The 17,111-nt window shown below is 33.4% G+C and overlaps 2 protein-coding genes across 2 annotated transcripts; both read left to right on the top strand.

The window, feature by feature from the left end:
- The first annotated feature begins 4,979 nt into the window (after window positions 1–4,979).
- Window positions 4,980–6,753, top strand: LOC141673453 (uncharacterized). Its single transcript, XM_074480203.1, has 2 exons — window positions 4,980–5,937; window positions 6,278–6,753. The coding sequence occupies exons 1-2, from the start codon at window positions 4,980–4,982 to the stop codon at window positions 6,751–6,753; spliced, it is 1,434 nt and encodes a 477-aa protein (XP_074336304.1).
- Window positions 6,754–7,897: 1,144 nt separating this feature from the next.
- On the top strand, window positions 7,898–8,362 carry LOC141673452 (uncharacterized). Its single transcript, XM_074480202.1, has one exon. It carries the CDS (start codon window positions 7,898–7,900, stop codon window positions 8,360–8,362), a length of 465 nt encoding a protein of 154 aa, XP_074336303.1.
- The last annotated feature ends 8,749 nt before the right edge of the window (window positions 8,363–17,111 follow it).

The following is a 17,111-nucleotide window of genomic DNA, read 5'->3' as shown; positions in this document are numbered from 1 at the left end:
GGCAAAATCTGGTCAAACCTCTGGCGAACTTTTTTGATCGTCTTCCAAAAGTGGTAACTTTTAGCTTCTTATTTGAATTATTTTTATTTGAGCTTTGTACTTAATTTCTATACTTCATCTTAAGCGCTAATACAAGATCTCTTATAAAAAAACGTTCTCAAACGTAAAGAGAACTAAGATTCGAACTCGGATTCGAACAAGTACTTGATCTTATAAACAAACTTATAAAGAAGAAGATCTATAATTAAAAGTACTTAATCTCCAAGGGTGAAATTTTATTTGACATAACTTCACGAGTTAGCCAATTACTTGCACTGCCTTTATCTCGGTCTAGGTTAACAAATATCGTGCATATAAAATATTACGAAGTATCATATAAGCCTTACTAACATCTCTAGTGTTTCGAGGGGTTATAGATCGATATATAATACTTCATAATTTGTGAAATATCAAGACGGATTAAGTTCATGAGTTAGCCAATTACTCGCACTTCATTTATCTCGATCTTGGCTAACACATATCGTGAACATAAAATAGTACAAAAGGTATTGTATAATCTCAACTAACATCTTTAGTGTTCCGTGAGATTATAACTCGATTTATATAAACATTTGGTAATTATTTGTCAAATTTAAAGACGAACCAAATCCATTAGTTAGCCCATTAATTTCACTTTATTTATCTCGTTCTTGGTAACACATATCGTGTATATAAATAATTATTAGACATATCGTATAAATCCTAACTAACATCTTTAGTGTTTCGTGGGATTATAATTCGATATATGTAAAATATTCGTAATTATTCGTCTAAACTTCAAAAGCACAAATCTTAAGCCAATTACTTGCACTTCATTTATTTGGATCCTGGCTAAATAAATAAATTTCATAAACCGTGCCTGACGTTAAAGGTATACTTTGACTATATAATCATCAAAACACAAGTATACATTAAATCCTTAAGCCAACAAGCTTAAAGTATAAGTATTATAAATTTATATATCAAAAGAAAAAGAATACGAAAGAAGTCATAAGCTATATTACTTTACATAAAAGACTTCTCAAATTACTCCAGAAATTTAACTTACTCTATAAAGGAGTAATTATAAATATACTCGATTATTATTTATTATCTTAAGTCAAGTATACGTGTTTAGTTTTAATATTCTTATTTAGATATTATACACTCTTATGGGCTAGTACCATGACATACTAGTTCAAATCATCTTTTCTCTACTCGGTTTATTTTTGTTGATTGTCTTATTAATTTTATAATGACGAGGAGTGACGTGAGGTGATTCTCGTTCGAAGACCCAAGTCCTAGACGTACTAACGGGGAGTTAGTAGTTTATGTACCTTGAAGAAGAGGAAAGACCTGAAACCGACTCATTATGATCCAAGACCAAAAAAAGCTAAGGAAATCAAATCTACATAAGGTGATACATCACCTTTGAAAAAATAGCGTGAAGTTATTGTCTAAGATAAGTTGTGTATGTATTACATTTATTTTTAGGTGGTAACCCGGTTTTACCCACCAAGACAAACACTTGTAAGGTTGTAAAGGCTTCTCCGCCTAATAAAAGAGCGAATTTATTATAAGGGAAAATTCCAAGTCCGGGAGAGGAGCTCGGGGACTGGACGTAGGGGTGAACGAATCTATTAGGGGTTGCACCAACGCGAACCAACATAAAATCATTGTGTGGTATTTTCTTTCGTCGCACTTTATTTACGCACATATAAATTGTATAACTACTCGATAAAGTTTTAAAAAAGGATAAATTATTCTAAAATACCACAATAATTTTATATTTATAATTAAGCTATTTAGCCCCCCTGCTAACTTAATATATCCATTTTAAGGGAGATCTTACAAAACTCATTAAATTCCGCATTTAGTATGTGTCATTGGACACACACTAGAAAAATCAATCTATAAAAGTCTATAAATGAGTACAGTAAGACGTTACAATAAATTTTGAATTGTCAGCTTTCAAACGCATCGAGCCATGAACCTTAAAACTAGACTTATATGATTGACATGTATTCGATATTCAGGGGCGAATCCAGGACACGATTTCTATGAAGGCATCATGTACTTCAGTGATTTTGTTATGCATTAGTGGTCCAAATTCAATTTTTTTGGTAATTTTCAGTAATATTTTTTAATTTTTTTTGATATTATGTGCTGAAAATTAGTATTTCAACCATTTATTCTTGAATTTATGATCATCAAACTATAAATAAAACTAAATATGACTAAAATTATAAAAGAATATCAACACTATAGTGGAATTTAACTTTTTAGTGGGGATACTTTATAAAACATATTTATCCTCAAAATTTTAATAAACTGCTAATTTTTGGTTCGGTAGGGGCCATGTATCCCCGCTGACCCCTACATAAATACGCCCTCGTCCATACTTCAATGAAACAAAGAATTATGAACTCTCAATTCCAATGGCACGTTGTTATACAATTTATGGGATTCATCGTAAAATAGTTTTAAAATTTTAACATAGAAGATTCTTGTTACACATTAATTTTTTTTTAAAAAATAATACCTAATTTGTCTAGTATATACTCATGTGCACGCTATAATAATGATTATTCAGTAAGTTGATTGATTTTTATTGATGATAATTTTTGTGCATTTAGGAGGTCAATCATAATTATAAAAAAAAATGTAAATATGACTATTTATTGTGTGCTCAGAAGCACGTCATAGAAAAACCACGTCATAGAAAAACTGATACCTAATAACTTGAGATGAGATCTTGTTTTATACATACTCTATAAATTAAAATTTAGAGATTACTATATCATATATTTTGTAAAAGGATTTGGAAATCGATTTAAAATATCTACCATTTTCTAATTGTAATTGCTAGCCTTTTTAACCTAACTAGAAATTTAAGGTCACATATTTGTATTTAAACTTAATGTATAATTGACATAGTATATTTTTATTGATATTATTTAATTAAATTGTGTTATTAAACCTCTTATTTACTCTTATTTAAATTTGTTTATCCTGCATAAATATGTGCTTAGGAAAATCAAGATTAGATTAATTTATCTTAATTTATTATTATTAAAAAATCAGTTAAACACCATGAAATATTTTAAACTTGCTTTTCACAACATTCTCATTTTAGGTAATATTTTACAAATTAGGGGGTTATATTTTTAAATCATACAGCTACTTTCAGGTTTTCTAACTAAATTTTATCATGTGAAAAGAAGTATAGATTTCGAACTAATTTCATTGTTACGAGAATTCGAACTTGATTTTCGTCGCCTATAGGGTTTGTTAAATTTGAATGGAGTTTCGTGTTAATTTCGATCAATTTGTTAGTGTTTGTCTAATGCTGAGGAAGTGAATGTTTGAGTTTGTTTCATGCACTTGAGCGAGTGCAAAACTATAATTTTCAACATGTAAATTTTTAGACCGATTCCAAAATTTTAGTATATGCTTTAAGCTTCAAAACACGACATTTCAAAATTTGGCACTTTTATTGACCATAATAGATCTGTGTGTGTTGGTACCGGATTTTCACCCACCAGGACATGAAGATTACTAAACATGATGACTGCATTATTTGCATAAGGAGTTTCTGCTGACACGAAGGAAATTGACGGAAAGACTCGATATCAACTAGAGTCGACACGACGGGAACGAGACAATTGGACAGTGATAGGTCTCGTGTAAGGGTACTATAAGCTAAAAGGGGATTGAATAGCTTATCACATTTTAAAATTTAGAGCTCAGCTTTTTGATTTTTTTTTCTCCTATTTTACTTTAACCACTTGTATGCAAGTATGTTAAGTGCGGACTATAAAGATACAAAAAGAAGTTAGACGACACAGTCGATTTTATCCAGTTTCGTGGTGGATGAATACTCAATCGAAGTCCACTCATCCCTAGTTTAGTCCCCGGGCTTCTTCCCGGACTCGAGATTTTCTCTACTATAAAGAAACTCCTCTATAGTAGGCGGAGAAACCTTTACAACTATTAATTTCTCTTGGAGTGCCACACACACATAACCTCCTTAAAATAAATAGCTACAACCTAATAACAAGAATTATATTGAGGCGTAACAACCTAGTCACCTTCTCAAGCACTTGCAAGACCTTGGGTAGACTTGTACTTCTTCTTCTTTACAGGTCCAGGATCTTAGATCTTAGATCTTGGGTCTTTCCTTTTACTCACGGTGCAAAGGCTACTAACTCCCCATTAGCACGCCTAATACTTGGGTTTTAAAACAAAGATCACCTCACTTCACTTCACCACACTGCAAAGAAAAAATACAATCTACAAACGCACAAATATATAGAAGATATAGTATAAGGACACTATTACGCATTAAATATTTAGCATTCGCCACGCTAATATGCGTTAAATTAGTGCGTAGAATTTTATAAAAATTGTCGGGATATGTCACACGAAGGACAAATCACACAAACAAATGCAAGACAAGTAAGTAAATGTGAATGCACTCCTAAGTTCTATTCGGCCAAATATAAACAAGAAAAAGCCGAGTAAAACTAGTTAACTTGAATGGTAAAAATGAGTTATTATAATCTTGCTCTTCACGTTCTTTAAAATATAAACTCTTATATGAGTTAAGGTATATGATATACAAGACTATAACTTTCTATAAGCACTTGGTAAATAGATTTAGACTGTCCAAAACTGACCAAGGCGACTAGCACTATTATTCGACAAAGTATGTTAAAACCGAATGCTTCCATCTCGTTTCTAACTATTCTCGTTTTTCAAACATATTCTCGTTTTTCAAACTCTTTTAAGCGACTAAGAATCAGAATAGAGGTGGTCAGTCATTCCACGGCCGGAATCAGTATGTTGATCAGATTCTGAATCAGCAGTTTCAGCGACAGAAGCAGCCTAGACAGTGGCAGAATCATCAGCAGGGGCAGAGCCGTTACTCAGTATATGGGGGAAACCCCAGTATGATTCCAATGGCTTCTTGTGCTACATGTGATGGACATCATCCAGGTAGAGCTTGTTACAGACAGACTGGGGCTTATTTCTTATGTGGTAGCATGTCCCATAGGGCAAAGGATTGTACAGTGTCACACAACACTGGTGGAGGAGGAGCTGGTGGTGGCAGTCAGCAGAATCCTACAGCCAGAGTGTTTGCATTGACTTCAAATCAAGCAGCAACTAATTCAGGCACCGTTTCAGGAACACTTCTTGTTAGTAGACGTGATGCTTATGTATTATTTGATACTGGTTTGACCCATTCTGTTGTGTCTTTATTGTTTGTTCATCATCTTGGCGTTGCACCTTCATTATTATATCCTCATATGTCTACTGCTACCCTAATGGGGAATTCTGTTATTATATCTGATGTATATCGAGAGTGTCTAATAGTTGTTGGCGATAGAAATTGTAAGGTTAACTTGCTTCCAATGGAGATGCATGACTTTGACATTATCTTGGGCATGGATTGGTTGAGTGAACATCGTGCCACAATTGATTGTCAAGGAAAAAGGGTGATCTTTGGGGATGCAACTAAACCAGAATTTGTATACCAAGGGTCTCAGCCGAAGGGGGAGGTTAAATTAATTTTTGCTCTAAAGGCGAACAAACTTTTATCTAAGGGTTGTGATGGCTATCTTGCTTTTGTGAAGGATACATCGAAGGATGAACCTCGCATCGAGGATTATCCAGTTGTGAGGGAGTATGAAGATGTGTTCCCCGATGAGCTACCAGGTTTGCCACCACATAGAGTGGTGGATTTTACTATTGAACTAGTTCCAGGTGTTGAGCCTATTTCTAAGGCGCCTTACTGGATGGCACCACTTGAGTTGCAGGAATTGAAGAAGCAGTTGCAAGAGTTATTGGATAGGGGATTTATCAGGCCAAGTGTGTCTCCGTGGGGCACTCTTGTATTGTTTGTGAAGAAGAAGGATGGTTCCATGAGATTGTGTATTGACTATAGGGAGTTGAATAAGGTGACTGTCAGAAACAGGTATCCTTTGCCATACATTGATGACTTGTTTGATCAGTTACAAGGGGCGAAGTACTTTTCAAAGATAGATTTGAGGTCAGGTTACCATCAGTTATGAGTGAGGGATGAAGATATTCCGAAGACTGCATTTTGCACTTGTTATGGTCATTATGAGTTTCTCGTAATGTCCTTTGGGTTGACGAATGCACCAGCGGTATTTATGGATTTGATGAATCGAGTCTTTTATGATTATCTGGATAAATTTGTGGTGGTCTTCATCGATGATATCTTGATATACTCTAGAAGCAGATTTACGTACTGTACATGAAATTTTAAGGGAGAAGAAATTGTTTGCGAAATTTTCCAAGTATGAGTTCTGGTTGGAGGAAGTGGCATTTTTCGGGCATATTGTGTCTGGTAGGGGCATTGAGTTGGATCCTACGAAAGTCGAAGCTATTACTAATTGGCCCATACCTAGCAATATGACGGAGGTGAGGAGTTTCTTGGGTTTAGCAGGTTACTATAGGCGCTTTGTGGAGGGTTTCTCTTCCATAGCTTTTCCGTTGACTCAAATAATGAGGAAAGGCGTTAAGTTCGAGTGGAACGATGATCGTGAGAAGAGCTTTCAAGAGTTGAAGAATAGGTTGGTGTCTCCTCTAATACTTGTGTTACCATCAGGTAGTGGAGGTTTTCAGGTTTATAGTGATGCTTCTAAGAGAGGATTGGGGTGTGTTCTTATGAAGCATGGGAAAATGATTTCTTACGCCTCCTACCCATGACTTGGAATTAGCGGCTGTGATTTTTGCTTTGAAGATTTGGAGGTATTATTTGTATGGAGAGACTTGTGACATCTTTACTGATCACAAGAGTCTCAAATACATCTTTACTCAGAAGGATCTTAACATGAGGCAACAGAGGTGGCTGGAACTTCTTAAGGATTATGATGCAAATATTAAGTACCATCCAGGAAAGGCGAATATAGTGGCAGACGCTCTTAGTAGGAAGAACTTGGGGAGTGTTGCATCTTTTATTACCCAGATGCACTTTATTTCAGATTTGGAGCGATTGGGGGTTGAGTTATTGTTAGAGGGTCAGGAGGTAGCATTACAAGTTTGAAAGTGGAACCAAATCTTATTTCAAGGGTTAAGGAATCTCAGAAGAATGATACCGATTTGGAAGCTATAATATCTGAGGTGGCAGGTGGAAAACAAAAACATTTTCGTGTTGATGATGAGGGTGTGATATGGTTGGGTAGTAAATTGTGTGTTCCCGCAAACTCGATAATTCATGAGGAAATATTGAAGGAGGCTCATAGTTCTTTATTTTCTATTCATTCAGGTTCCACTATTGCAGTAGCTAGATATTCCAGTTTGGAAGTGGGAAAATGTTACTATGGATTTTGTGACTCACTTGCCGAGGACTTTCAAGAAAAATGATGTCATATGGGTGGTGGTTGACAGACTTACTAAGTCCTCTCACTTCTTGCCTATTAGAGAGATTACTCTTGTTCATGAGTTAGCAGATATTTTTTAGCGTGATATTGTCAGACTTCATGGTGTGCCTGTGTCAATAGTTTCTAACAGGGATACGAGATTTACATCATGTTTTTGGAAGGGGTTCCAACAAGTTTGGGGTACGAGGCTTAATTTCAGTACAGCTTATCATCCGCAGACCGATGGACATTCAGAAAGGATGATTCAGACATTGGAGGATATGTTGAGGGCTTGCGCGTTAGAGTGGACAGGTGATTAGAACAAGTACCCGTATCTGGTTGAGTTTCCGTACAATAATAGTTGGCACGCGAGTATTGGTATGCCACCATTTGAGGCTTTATATGGTAGGAGGTGTAGAGCACCATCTTGTTGGGATGAGGTTGGAGAGAGAGTCATTAAAGGACCCGAGCTGGTTAGAATCACTAATGAGATGGAAGAGAAAGTTAAAAAAAGTTTGAAGGAAGCTCAATCGTGTCAAAAGAGTTATGCTGATCAACATCGAAAGTTTGGTGGATTTAAGCCAAATGATCATGTGTTCTTGAAGATATCGCCTTGTAAGGGTGTGAAACGTTTTGGTATGAAGGGGAAGCTTAGTCCAAGATATGTTGGACTTTTTGATATTATGGAGAAAGTTGGGGAAGTATCTTATAGAGTTGCGTTGCCTCCACAACTATCTCATGTGCATAATGTGTTTCATGTGTCTGTTTTGAGGGGCTATAAATATCATCCATTACATGTAGTTCAGTATCCATTGCATAAGATTGGAGAGGATCTTTCTTGTGAGGAAGAAGCTGAGGTTATCTTAGCTCGAGAGGAGCGAGTTTTGAGGAAGAACATCATTCCGTTTGTAAAAGTTTTATGGAAGATTCATTCAGAAAGAGAGGCTACGTGGTAATTAGAAGAAGCTATACGTGAGAAATATCCGCATTTATTTGACTCAGGTAAAACTATTTAGTTTCGTTTGATTTCGGGGACGGAATCCTTTTTAAGGGGGTATATATGTAATATACGTGAATTTTATATATATTTCATATAATAATAATAATAATAATAATATAGGCTTTATATTATTTTATATTTACTAATAAGAAAGGAACTAGAACTTAAAATATATATTTATGATTGAATTTATTATTTATTTTTTAAAGCTTTAAGAATTCTAATCGAAATAGGTGAGGTTAGTAGGTTATATATTGTTCAGTTCTATTGTGTTTATAAGAGTACGCACCCAAAACCCTATTCTTTAAAGGTATACTGAGCGGAACAGAGATTTAAGAAGCAGAGCTGTTTATAGAGGAGAGAAAGTGAGGTGATAGTCTGTTGTCGGTTCTTACTAGAGAAGTAGGTAAATATTTTTTATATAATAATTGTTAATTGCTCTACGTTTTATGCATTGTTTATGTCCATCATGTAGTTAAAGTATCAACCAGGTTGTATGGCTAACTAGCATAGCACACAAGTTTGGTAGGATATCACGTGTAATGTATAGATATCAAATTATTAAAATAAGATTCTATTCTTTTATTTTATTGTACTTTGATTTTACATGCATCGGGTCTTATTTCAAATTAACATTCATGGATAGATTTCATAATATTATTGTTATTATGTGCAGATTCGAAACTTTGAGGGACACTCATGTTAATTTATGCAAATTTAATTTATAATCAACAAATATATATATATAATAATATTTTATTACCAATCTTTTTTATGAATTCATTTAAATGGATCTTTTTGTACTATTTTATTTTGATTATGATATATTCGTGGTGCTATTCTATTTTTTTAGAGTGACAAGTTTGTGATACATTTCTGGGTAGCATGACGTCGTAAGATTGTTATTCAAGTTTGATTTGATTTTGTAAACTTTTGAAGGAAATATTACTAGTATCTAAGTTTTAGTTAGCTTAGATTATAGGCCCTATCAACTAATATAAAATCAAGGTTATGTCAAGGTTGTTGTGATGGACTAAGTAAATAAAATGGATATAAATAATAAATTTTATTTTGTTAATTAGACCGGGGGCCGGGAATTTAGCGGAACGTTCGCAGATTTCTTTAATATTAGAGTTTGCAATATTCGAGGTACTGATTCTGTCATCTTTTTATTAAGCGCTACTCCTCTTATAAATTAGATATCTCTGATTTGTTTAATTCCATATTTCACTCGTATCGTTAATATTGTTTGATCGTTTTGACTTCCGAAAATTGTTTTAAAAATTGATTTGGAAAGTTTTAAATATCGGTTTATGCGGTTTTCAAAAATTATTTATGACACCCTCTATTTTGGAAATATGAATTACTTGTGACAGGTGATTTTTAAAATCTTGCAAGAATATTTTTATTTGACCCTTAGAGATATAGGGTATACCGAGTTAACCAGCTGTAGGGGTACTACAGCCGTGTCATTGCGACACCAGTGACACGACACTTCCGTGACAGTGTGATTGGTCACGGCGTATCCTTCTATTAGCTCTTGGGAGGAGCTTTTGCGCATTTGATATTTGTTCAGGATACGTGGGTGTACCCAGAGTTTGATTTATGATTTAATTTATGGTGACGTTGTATATGCCGTACACGTTATCCATTCTATTTCACACATTAGGTACCCTATGATGTGTGTATTTGTATCTGTTTTGATCTCGGTATGAAATATCCAAACCCCTTGTTGCTTCAGCCTTATTTTAAAAATATTGTTTTATTATAAATTTTGAATTCTTTGTTTCTGATTTGTTTTATAAATTGTATTCCAAATCCGTACTGGGCGTTTGGCTCATGCCGTATTCTTTTTCTAGCAGGTGCTTAGGGGGATCTGGGACTGTGTGATGGAGAGCTACCCCATTTAACGATTATGATTTCAGACCTTATCATTATCTAGACTTAATTATTTAATTAGAGATTTCTACATTTATATTATTGGTTTAGACAGTTTGGAGATTATAGACAGTTTTATTATTGTTAGAAATATATTACTGCTATGTTGCAGGTTTATGGATTTTAAGTAATATCTCCTTCTATTTAAAGAATGGGGTGTTACACGCTATTATAAGCAAAGATAGTATAATTGGTTGATTTGATTGTTCGATGAACACTTATCAAAATAATCAATAACATTTTTTAAAAAAACTATACATGTTATTATATTATTATAAGCAAACATGGGTATAATTGATTGGTTTGGTTAATTGATTAACATCTTTCAAAAAAATCAATAACACCTCCCAAAAAAATCGTACACTAATATGTTAATTAATTAATAAAAAAAAATTACACAGCTAAATTATACCACCTTCTCATATCCAACTCCCAACCCTAACAGAGTTACATATGTAAGATGTGGCACACCATCTCCTCTCCTTCTATATATTATAAGAGGACAAGGGGCAAATAGACATTTTAATGGCTGTCAAATTACAATTTTACCCTTTTATGTTGGAAAATTATAAAAATGTCATTCTCATATACTTTATGTTAAAAATAATATAACATTGTACATTTTAATGGCTGTCAAATTATAATTTTGCCCTTTTATGTTGAAAAATTATAAAAATGTCATTCTCATATAGTTTATGTTAAAAAATAGTATAACATTGTATCTCCTAAAAATTGAACACCAGACCTACTACTCAAATATTTCACGTCACTACAATTGCGCTACATCATTTTTTAAGTTAACTTTAAATTTTTTATTAGATAAGCTACATCCTCTCTTTTTATCAAGTTCATTTTTATTACTTTAATTTTTGAGTATATAAAATGTTGGTATATACTATTTACGTTCCTCCTTTTTATTTATTTTTTGTATTTTTATTATAAATAACAAGGGCAATTTGAGCCATTTGAATGGCTGTCAAATTATAATTTTGCCCTTTTATATTGAAAAATTATAAAAAATGTCATCCTCTATGTTAAAAATAAGTATATCATTGTATCTCCTAAAAATCGAACACCAAACCTCCTACTCAAACATTACATGTCACTACCATTGCACTATATCACTTCTTGAGTTAACTTTAAATTTTTTATTAGATAACCTACATCCTCTCTTTTTATCAAGTTCATTTTTATTACTTTAATTTTTGAGTATAAAAAGCGTTGATATATATTATTTACATGCCTCCTTTTTATTAATTTTTGTAATTTTATTATAAAATTTTAAAAATGACACCACCTCATATTTGTTTCACTGGCCTCATATTCATTTCTAATTTGTTTCATTTACTTTACATTTATTAATTTTCTTAATTAACCCTGATTTGTTTATATATATATATATATCATGATGAGTTATATATTTTATATATATTTTATTAAATAAAGTTTTATAAAAATAGTATTTAAAAAAATATAATAATTTTAAAATAATCTATAATTTTATTGATCTATTTTTTACATTATATGTAATATATTTTTAATTTGTCATTTATTTAGATTATAAATCAGTTTTAATATGATTTAATATTAAAAATATGAGATATTATTAATATTTTTATGTATTACGAATTAGTAGATTATTTTTTATTTAAAAAATGTACTAGAAATACAAAATTATTATTTTTAAATATTTTCCGCATCCCCGTGGGAATCCCCGTTCTAGCGGAGACCGGTAACGAAAAGAATCCCCGTTTCAGATTCAAGGTGTGTTCGGGGATCAGCAGCGGGGATAGTAATCCCGACCCCGAAGTGACCCGATGCATATCCCTACGAACAATTTCAAATATTTTTGTTATTATGATATAGTTTTGATTTTTTTATTAATTAGAATCACATAACTTTCAATAAATATCAAATCTCAAAATTATCAGGATAAGTTAAAATCAAATTATATGATAAAAAATAAGTTTTCACCACTAAAGTTATCTTATACCGTTTTAATAGTATGTATGAAAAAAAAAGTATGACAATCCAGTAAAAAGTTAAAATGATTATTTATCGTATTAAAAAATTATTTCTGTATAAATACAAACTCGTTCAAGATAATATTTCAATATATATGGAGACCCGTGCCTCGCACAGGTTTTTACGCTATTTCTAACTAAAAAACGATCATAAAATAATTTACTATAAACTTAAAAAGTTAAGATTATATAATATATATTACCCCATCATTTTCACATGTTTAAAAGTTAATACTAAGGAGCGTGTATTCATTTTAGATTTTAAAGGATTAATAATAATTCATGGATTTTAAAAGATTTTTGTTGATTTTACTTGTCGTGGATTTTGACGGAGTTGATAAAAAATCTGGAGAGTCTTGCTGATTTTGTGAATTTTTTCAGAAATCCTGTATTTTAAAGAGATTTCAGAAGATTTAAAATGAACTAGCAAATTCATTTAAATCCACCACTTTTTCAAATAAAACAAAATCCACGAACTTTTGAATACCATCAGATTTTGATAGATTTTTAAAAATCCATCTTGAATATCGTTAGATTTCAATAGAATTTTTATAATCTGAATTGAATACACTCAGATTTTAAAAGACTATTTCTAATCTCTATTGAATACCATCAGATTTTAAAAGATTTTTTTAAATCCAAATTGAATAACTCTTGATTTCGAGAATCCAAAAAAATACTTTAAAATCTTGATTGAATGCACCCCTCTAAATTTCAATTTAGAAAAGTAATATATCCCTCTCCAACTCTACCTTATGATGTTGTTAGGAATATATGTGCATTAGTTTGATGATATGTTTAACAAAATACTTAAGTAGAAATTCAGTGTCTGTAGCCTCAACGGATAAGACCACTTTGGCTATCCGTTGATGGTGTAGCTTTACTTAGAAATAAGTCTAGTGTTGTAGCATATTTCAGTCTCTGTATTTAAGATGTAATTCTTAGAAGTTGAGAGAAACTATGAGTCATGTTGACTACTAGAAGATATGCAGATAGGAAGGCCAATTGTAAATATTTCATGCCTTGTAATTTTGTATAAATGAAGTGGTATCAACGGATGACTTAAAGACCTTCAACGGATGAGAAGCTAAGCTTCAACAGATGTCTCTAAAGCTTCAACGGATAACATCCTTCAACGGATGAGTGCATCAACGGATGAAAGCTTCAACGGATGTTCTGTTGATTAACCGTTGATAAGTGGTAGTTGTACCTACAAACAGAGGCACGTGGGTGAACAGAGATAACTGAAATGTGGCAGCCTAATTTCAGGAACATCAGAAAAAGCAGCCGTTCTACTCTAGTATAAAGAGACATTAAGTCAACAAAATACTGGAGTGAACTGGAGAAGAAACAAGTGGAGATCTTACTTTATTATTTTATTATATCCCTGTCTTCACTTGTAAACTTGGTAATATATAAACCAAGTAGTAGCTAGTAATTAGATAAGAATTTTTCCAGAGCTGTTTAGAAAAATCTTGAGAGAAAAATTATCTAGTTTGTACTAGGATGCAGCTGTGATCAAATTCTTAGATCACAGAATTTCTGAAATACCATCTCTGGTGGAACAACAAATCCACCAGAAAAGTTTTTAAAGGTTTATTGTGTTCTTTACATTTGTGTTTGAATATATATCTGTCTGTATCAGCTTAAAGCAATTCACACACTTGTTCATCTTGAACACACAGTCTTTATAAACTGCTCAAAACTTGAAAAAGTTTTGAGATTTACATTCAACCCCCCTTCTGTAAATCTCATTGTTAGTTCTCTAGAAATAACAATTGGTATCAGAGCAGGCTCTTGACAAACAAAGAGTTTAAAGATCTTGGAATCTAACAAAGATGAGTAAGAAGGATATTGGAGTAAAAATCCCAGTTCTTGACAGAGACAGTTATCACCACTGGAAGGTGAAAATGCACCTTCATCTACTCTCCCAAGATGAAGGTTATGTAAACTGTATTGAGAATGGTCCTCACATTCCGCACAAAGTAGCCACAGTTGCTACGGCCACAATTGCTGTTGGTCAATCCATTCCAAAACCTAGAGCAGAATGGACAATGGAAGACACAGAAGAAGTCCACAAGGATAAGAAGGCTATGAACATTTTGTTTAATGGTCTTGACAAGGATATGTTTGATAATGTGATAAATTGCTCAACTGCCAAAGAGGTTTGGGACACAGTTCAGCTGCTGTGTGAAGGTACAGAACAAGTAAAAGAGAACAAGATGCAGCTTCTCATTCAACAGTATGAGTATTTTCATTTTGAAGAAAATGAATCTTTAAATGACACATTTAACAGATTCCAAAAGCTGTTGAATGGATTGAAGCTGTATGGTAGAGTGTACCAGGTGAAGGATTCAAATCTTAAATTCTTAAGATCCTTGCCAAAGGAATGGAAACCCATGACTGTCTCCTTAAGAAACTCTCAGGATTATAAGGACTTCACTCTTGAAAGATTATATGGAATCTTGAAGACTTATGAACTAGAGTTGGAACAGGATGAGGTATTGGAGAAGGGGAGAAAGAAAGGAAGTTCAGTTGCATTGGTAGCTGAAAATGAGAGGGAATGCAGACAAGAAACTGTGAGATCTACATCAAACTCCAAAGATGGTACAAGATATCAGGAATCAAGCAAAGGAAAAGAGCAAGTTGCTGAGAATGAAGACAACTCCAGTCAAGATGACTCTGATAGTGTTGATGAGCATCTTGCATTTCTGTCCAGAAGATTTGCAAAGATGAAGTTTAAGAAAAACACTAGAGCCACTAAACCTCATAAGAACATGGTGGACAAATCAAAGTTCAAGTGTTTCAATTGTGGTATAAGTGGACACTTTGCAAGTGAGTGCAAAAAGCCAACTTCTGAAAAGAAGAAATTTGACCAAGTAGATTACAAGAAGAAATATTTTGATCTGCTCAAGCAAAAGGAAAGGGCTTTCATTACTCAAGAAAAAGATTGGGCAGCTGATGGAGAGGAAGAGAATGAAGATGTGGAGTATGTCAACTTAGCTCTCATGGCTGATTCTGAGGAAAATGAAGTTAGTTCATCAAGCAATCATGTAACAACTCAGGTAATCACTACTGATGTAACACAACTTACTAAAGAAGAGTGCAATGATGCTTTTAATGACATGTCTACTGAATTGTATCATTTGCGTGTGTCTCTTAAATCTCTTGCTAAAGAAAATAGTAGGATTAAAGAGAACAATCTGTTTTTAAGTAATAGAAATGCTATGTTAGAAGATAAGTTGATTGACCTAGAGAAAACCAAGCTGCATTGTATATCTGTTGAGAATGAACTAGCTGAATCTATTAAGAAAGTAGAAATACTTTCTAATCAATTAAAGAGAGAGCAAGAGGTGATTAAAGCCTGGAAAACATCTAGGGATGTTAGTGCTCAAATTGCCAAGGTCCAAGGAATTGAATCATTCTGTGAAACTGCCTGGGATAAAAACAAAAAGAAACTGGAATTAATTGATGGGCTGTCAACGGATGTGGAATCAACGGATGATGAAGGTTATCCGTTGAAGGAAGAAAATGAGCATCCGTTGAAGGTTCCTCAATTAAAACAGGCAGATGTTTCTAATAGTGAAAATCTAAAGAAACTCAACAAAAAGTTTGGTTCAACTTCCAAGAACTTTGTTAAAGAAGAAGCAAGCACATCCAAAGATGTCAGTAAGGTGAATATAGGGCACATGACCTTAGAACAGTTAAATAATAGGCTCAAGATGGTTGAGGATAAAAAGGAAACTAAAAGAAAATCTAACAGAAATGGGAAGGTAGGTGTTAACAAACATAACAATTACACACCTGATAGGTATGCTCCTAGAAAAAGCTGGGTGCATTGTAGTAGTGTTAATCATCTATCTGCTAATTGCAAATCTATTAAGAAAACCCCCATAACTGTACCCTCTTCAATGCCTAACATGTCTGCATCATCTCTACATGCTATGCCTACTATGTCTCAACAGAATCCTTATGCACATTTTGCAAACATGCCATATTTTAACAATCCTTATCTTGCTGCATTTAGTATGCCTCAAATGCCATACAATATGCCTATGTGGAATAACATGTATGCACAATCCATGCCTTATCATATTCCAAATGTGCTAAATGATTCTGTGACTAACCCTACACCTCAACCAACTACATCCAAGACCAAGGTTGACTCAAAGTTACCTAAGTCTAGAGATGCAGGAGGAATGAAGTCTAGGAGAAAGGCTAACAAGAATGGACCCAAGGAAACTTGGGTACCAAAATCAAATTGATTGATTTTATGGTGTGCAGGGAAATAGAAGAAATCTATGGTACTTGGACAGTGGCTGTTCAAGACACATGACAGGAGATTTCTCCCTGCTCACAGAGTTTAAGGAAAGAGCTGGCCCTAACATAACCTTTGGAGATGACAGCAAAGGGTTTACTATGGGATATGGCTTGATTTCAACAAGGAATGTCATCATTGATGAAGTTGCATTAGTTGATGGTCTCAAACATAACTTACTGAGCATCAGTCAACTATGTGATAAAGGGAATACAGTTTCCTTCAATTCTGAAGCCTGTGTTGTCACTAGTAAGAAAGACAACAAAGTGGTTCTAACTGGAGTTAGAAAAGGAAATGTGTACTTAGCTGACTTCAACTCTGCAAATGCAGAATCTATTACTTGTCTCTTCAGCAAAGCAAGTTCAGTTGAGAGTTGGCTATGGCACAAGAAGCTATCCCATTTGAATTTCAAGACAATGAATGAT

This window comes from Apium graveolens, chromosome 7, assembly GCF_009905375.1.
Source record: "Apium graveolens cultivar Ventura chromosome 7, ASM990537v1, whole genome shotgun sequence".
NCBI lineage: Eukaryota > Viridiplantae > Streptophyta > Magnoliopsida > Apiales > Apiaceae > Apium > Apium graveolens.
The sequence above is the reverse complement of the archived record's forward strand: the minus strand, read 5'-3'. Positions and strand labels throughout refer to the sequence as shown.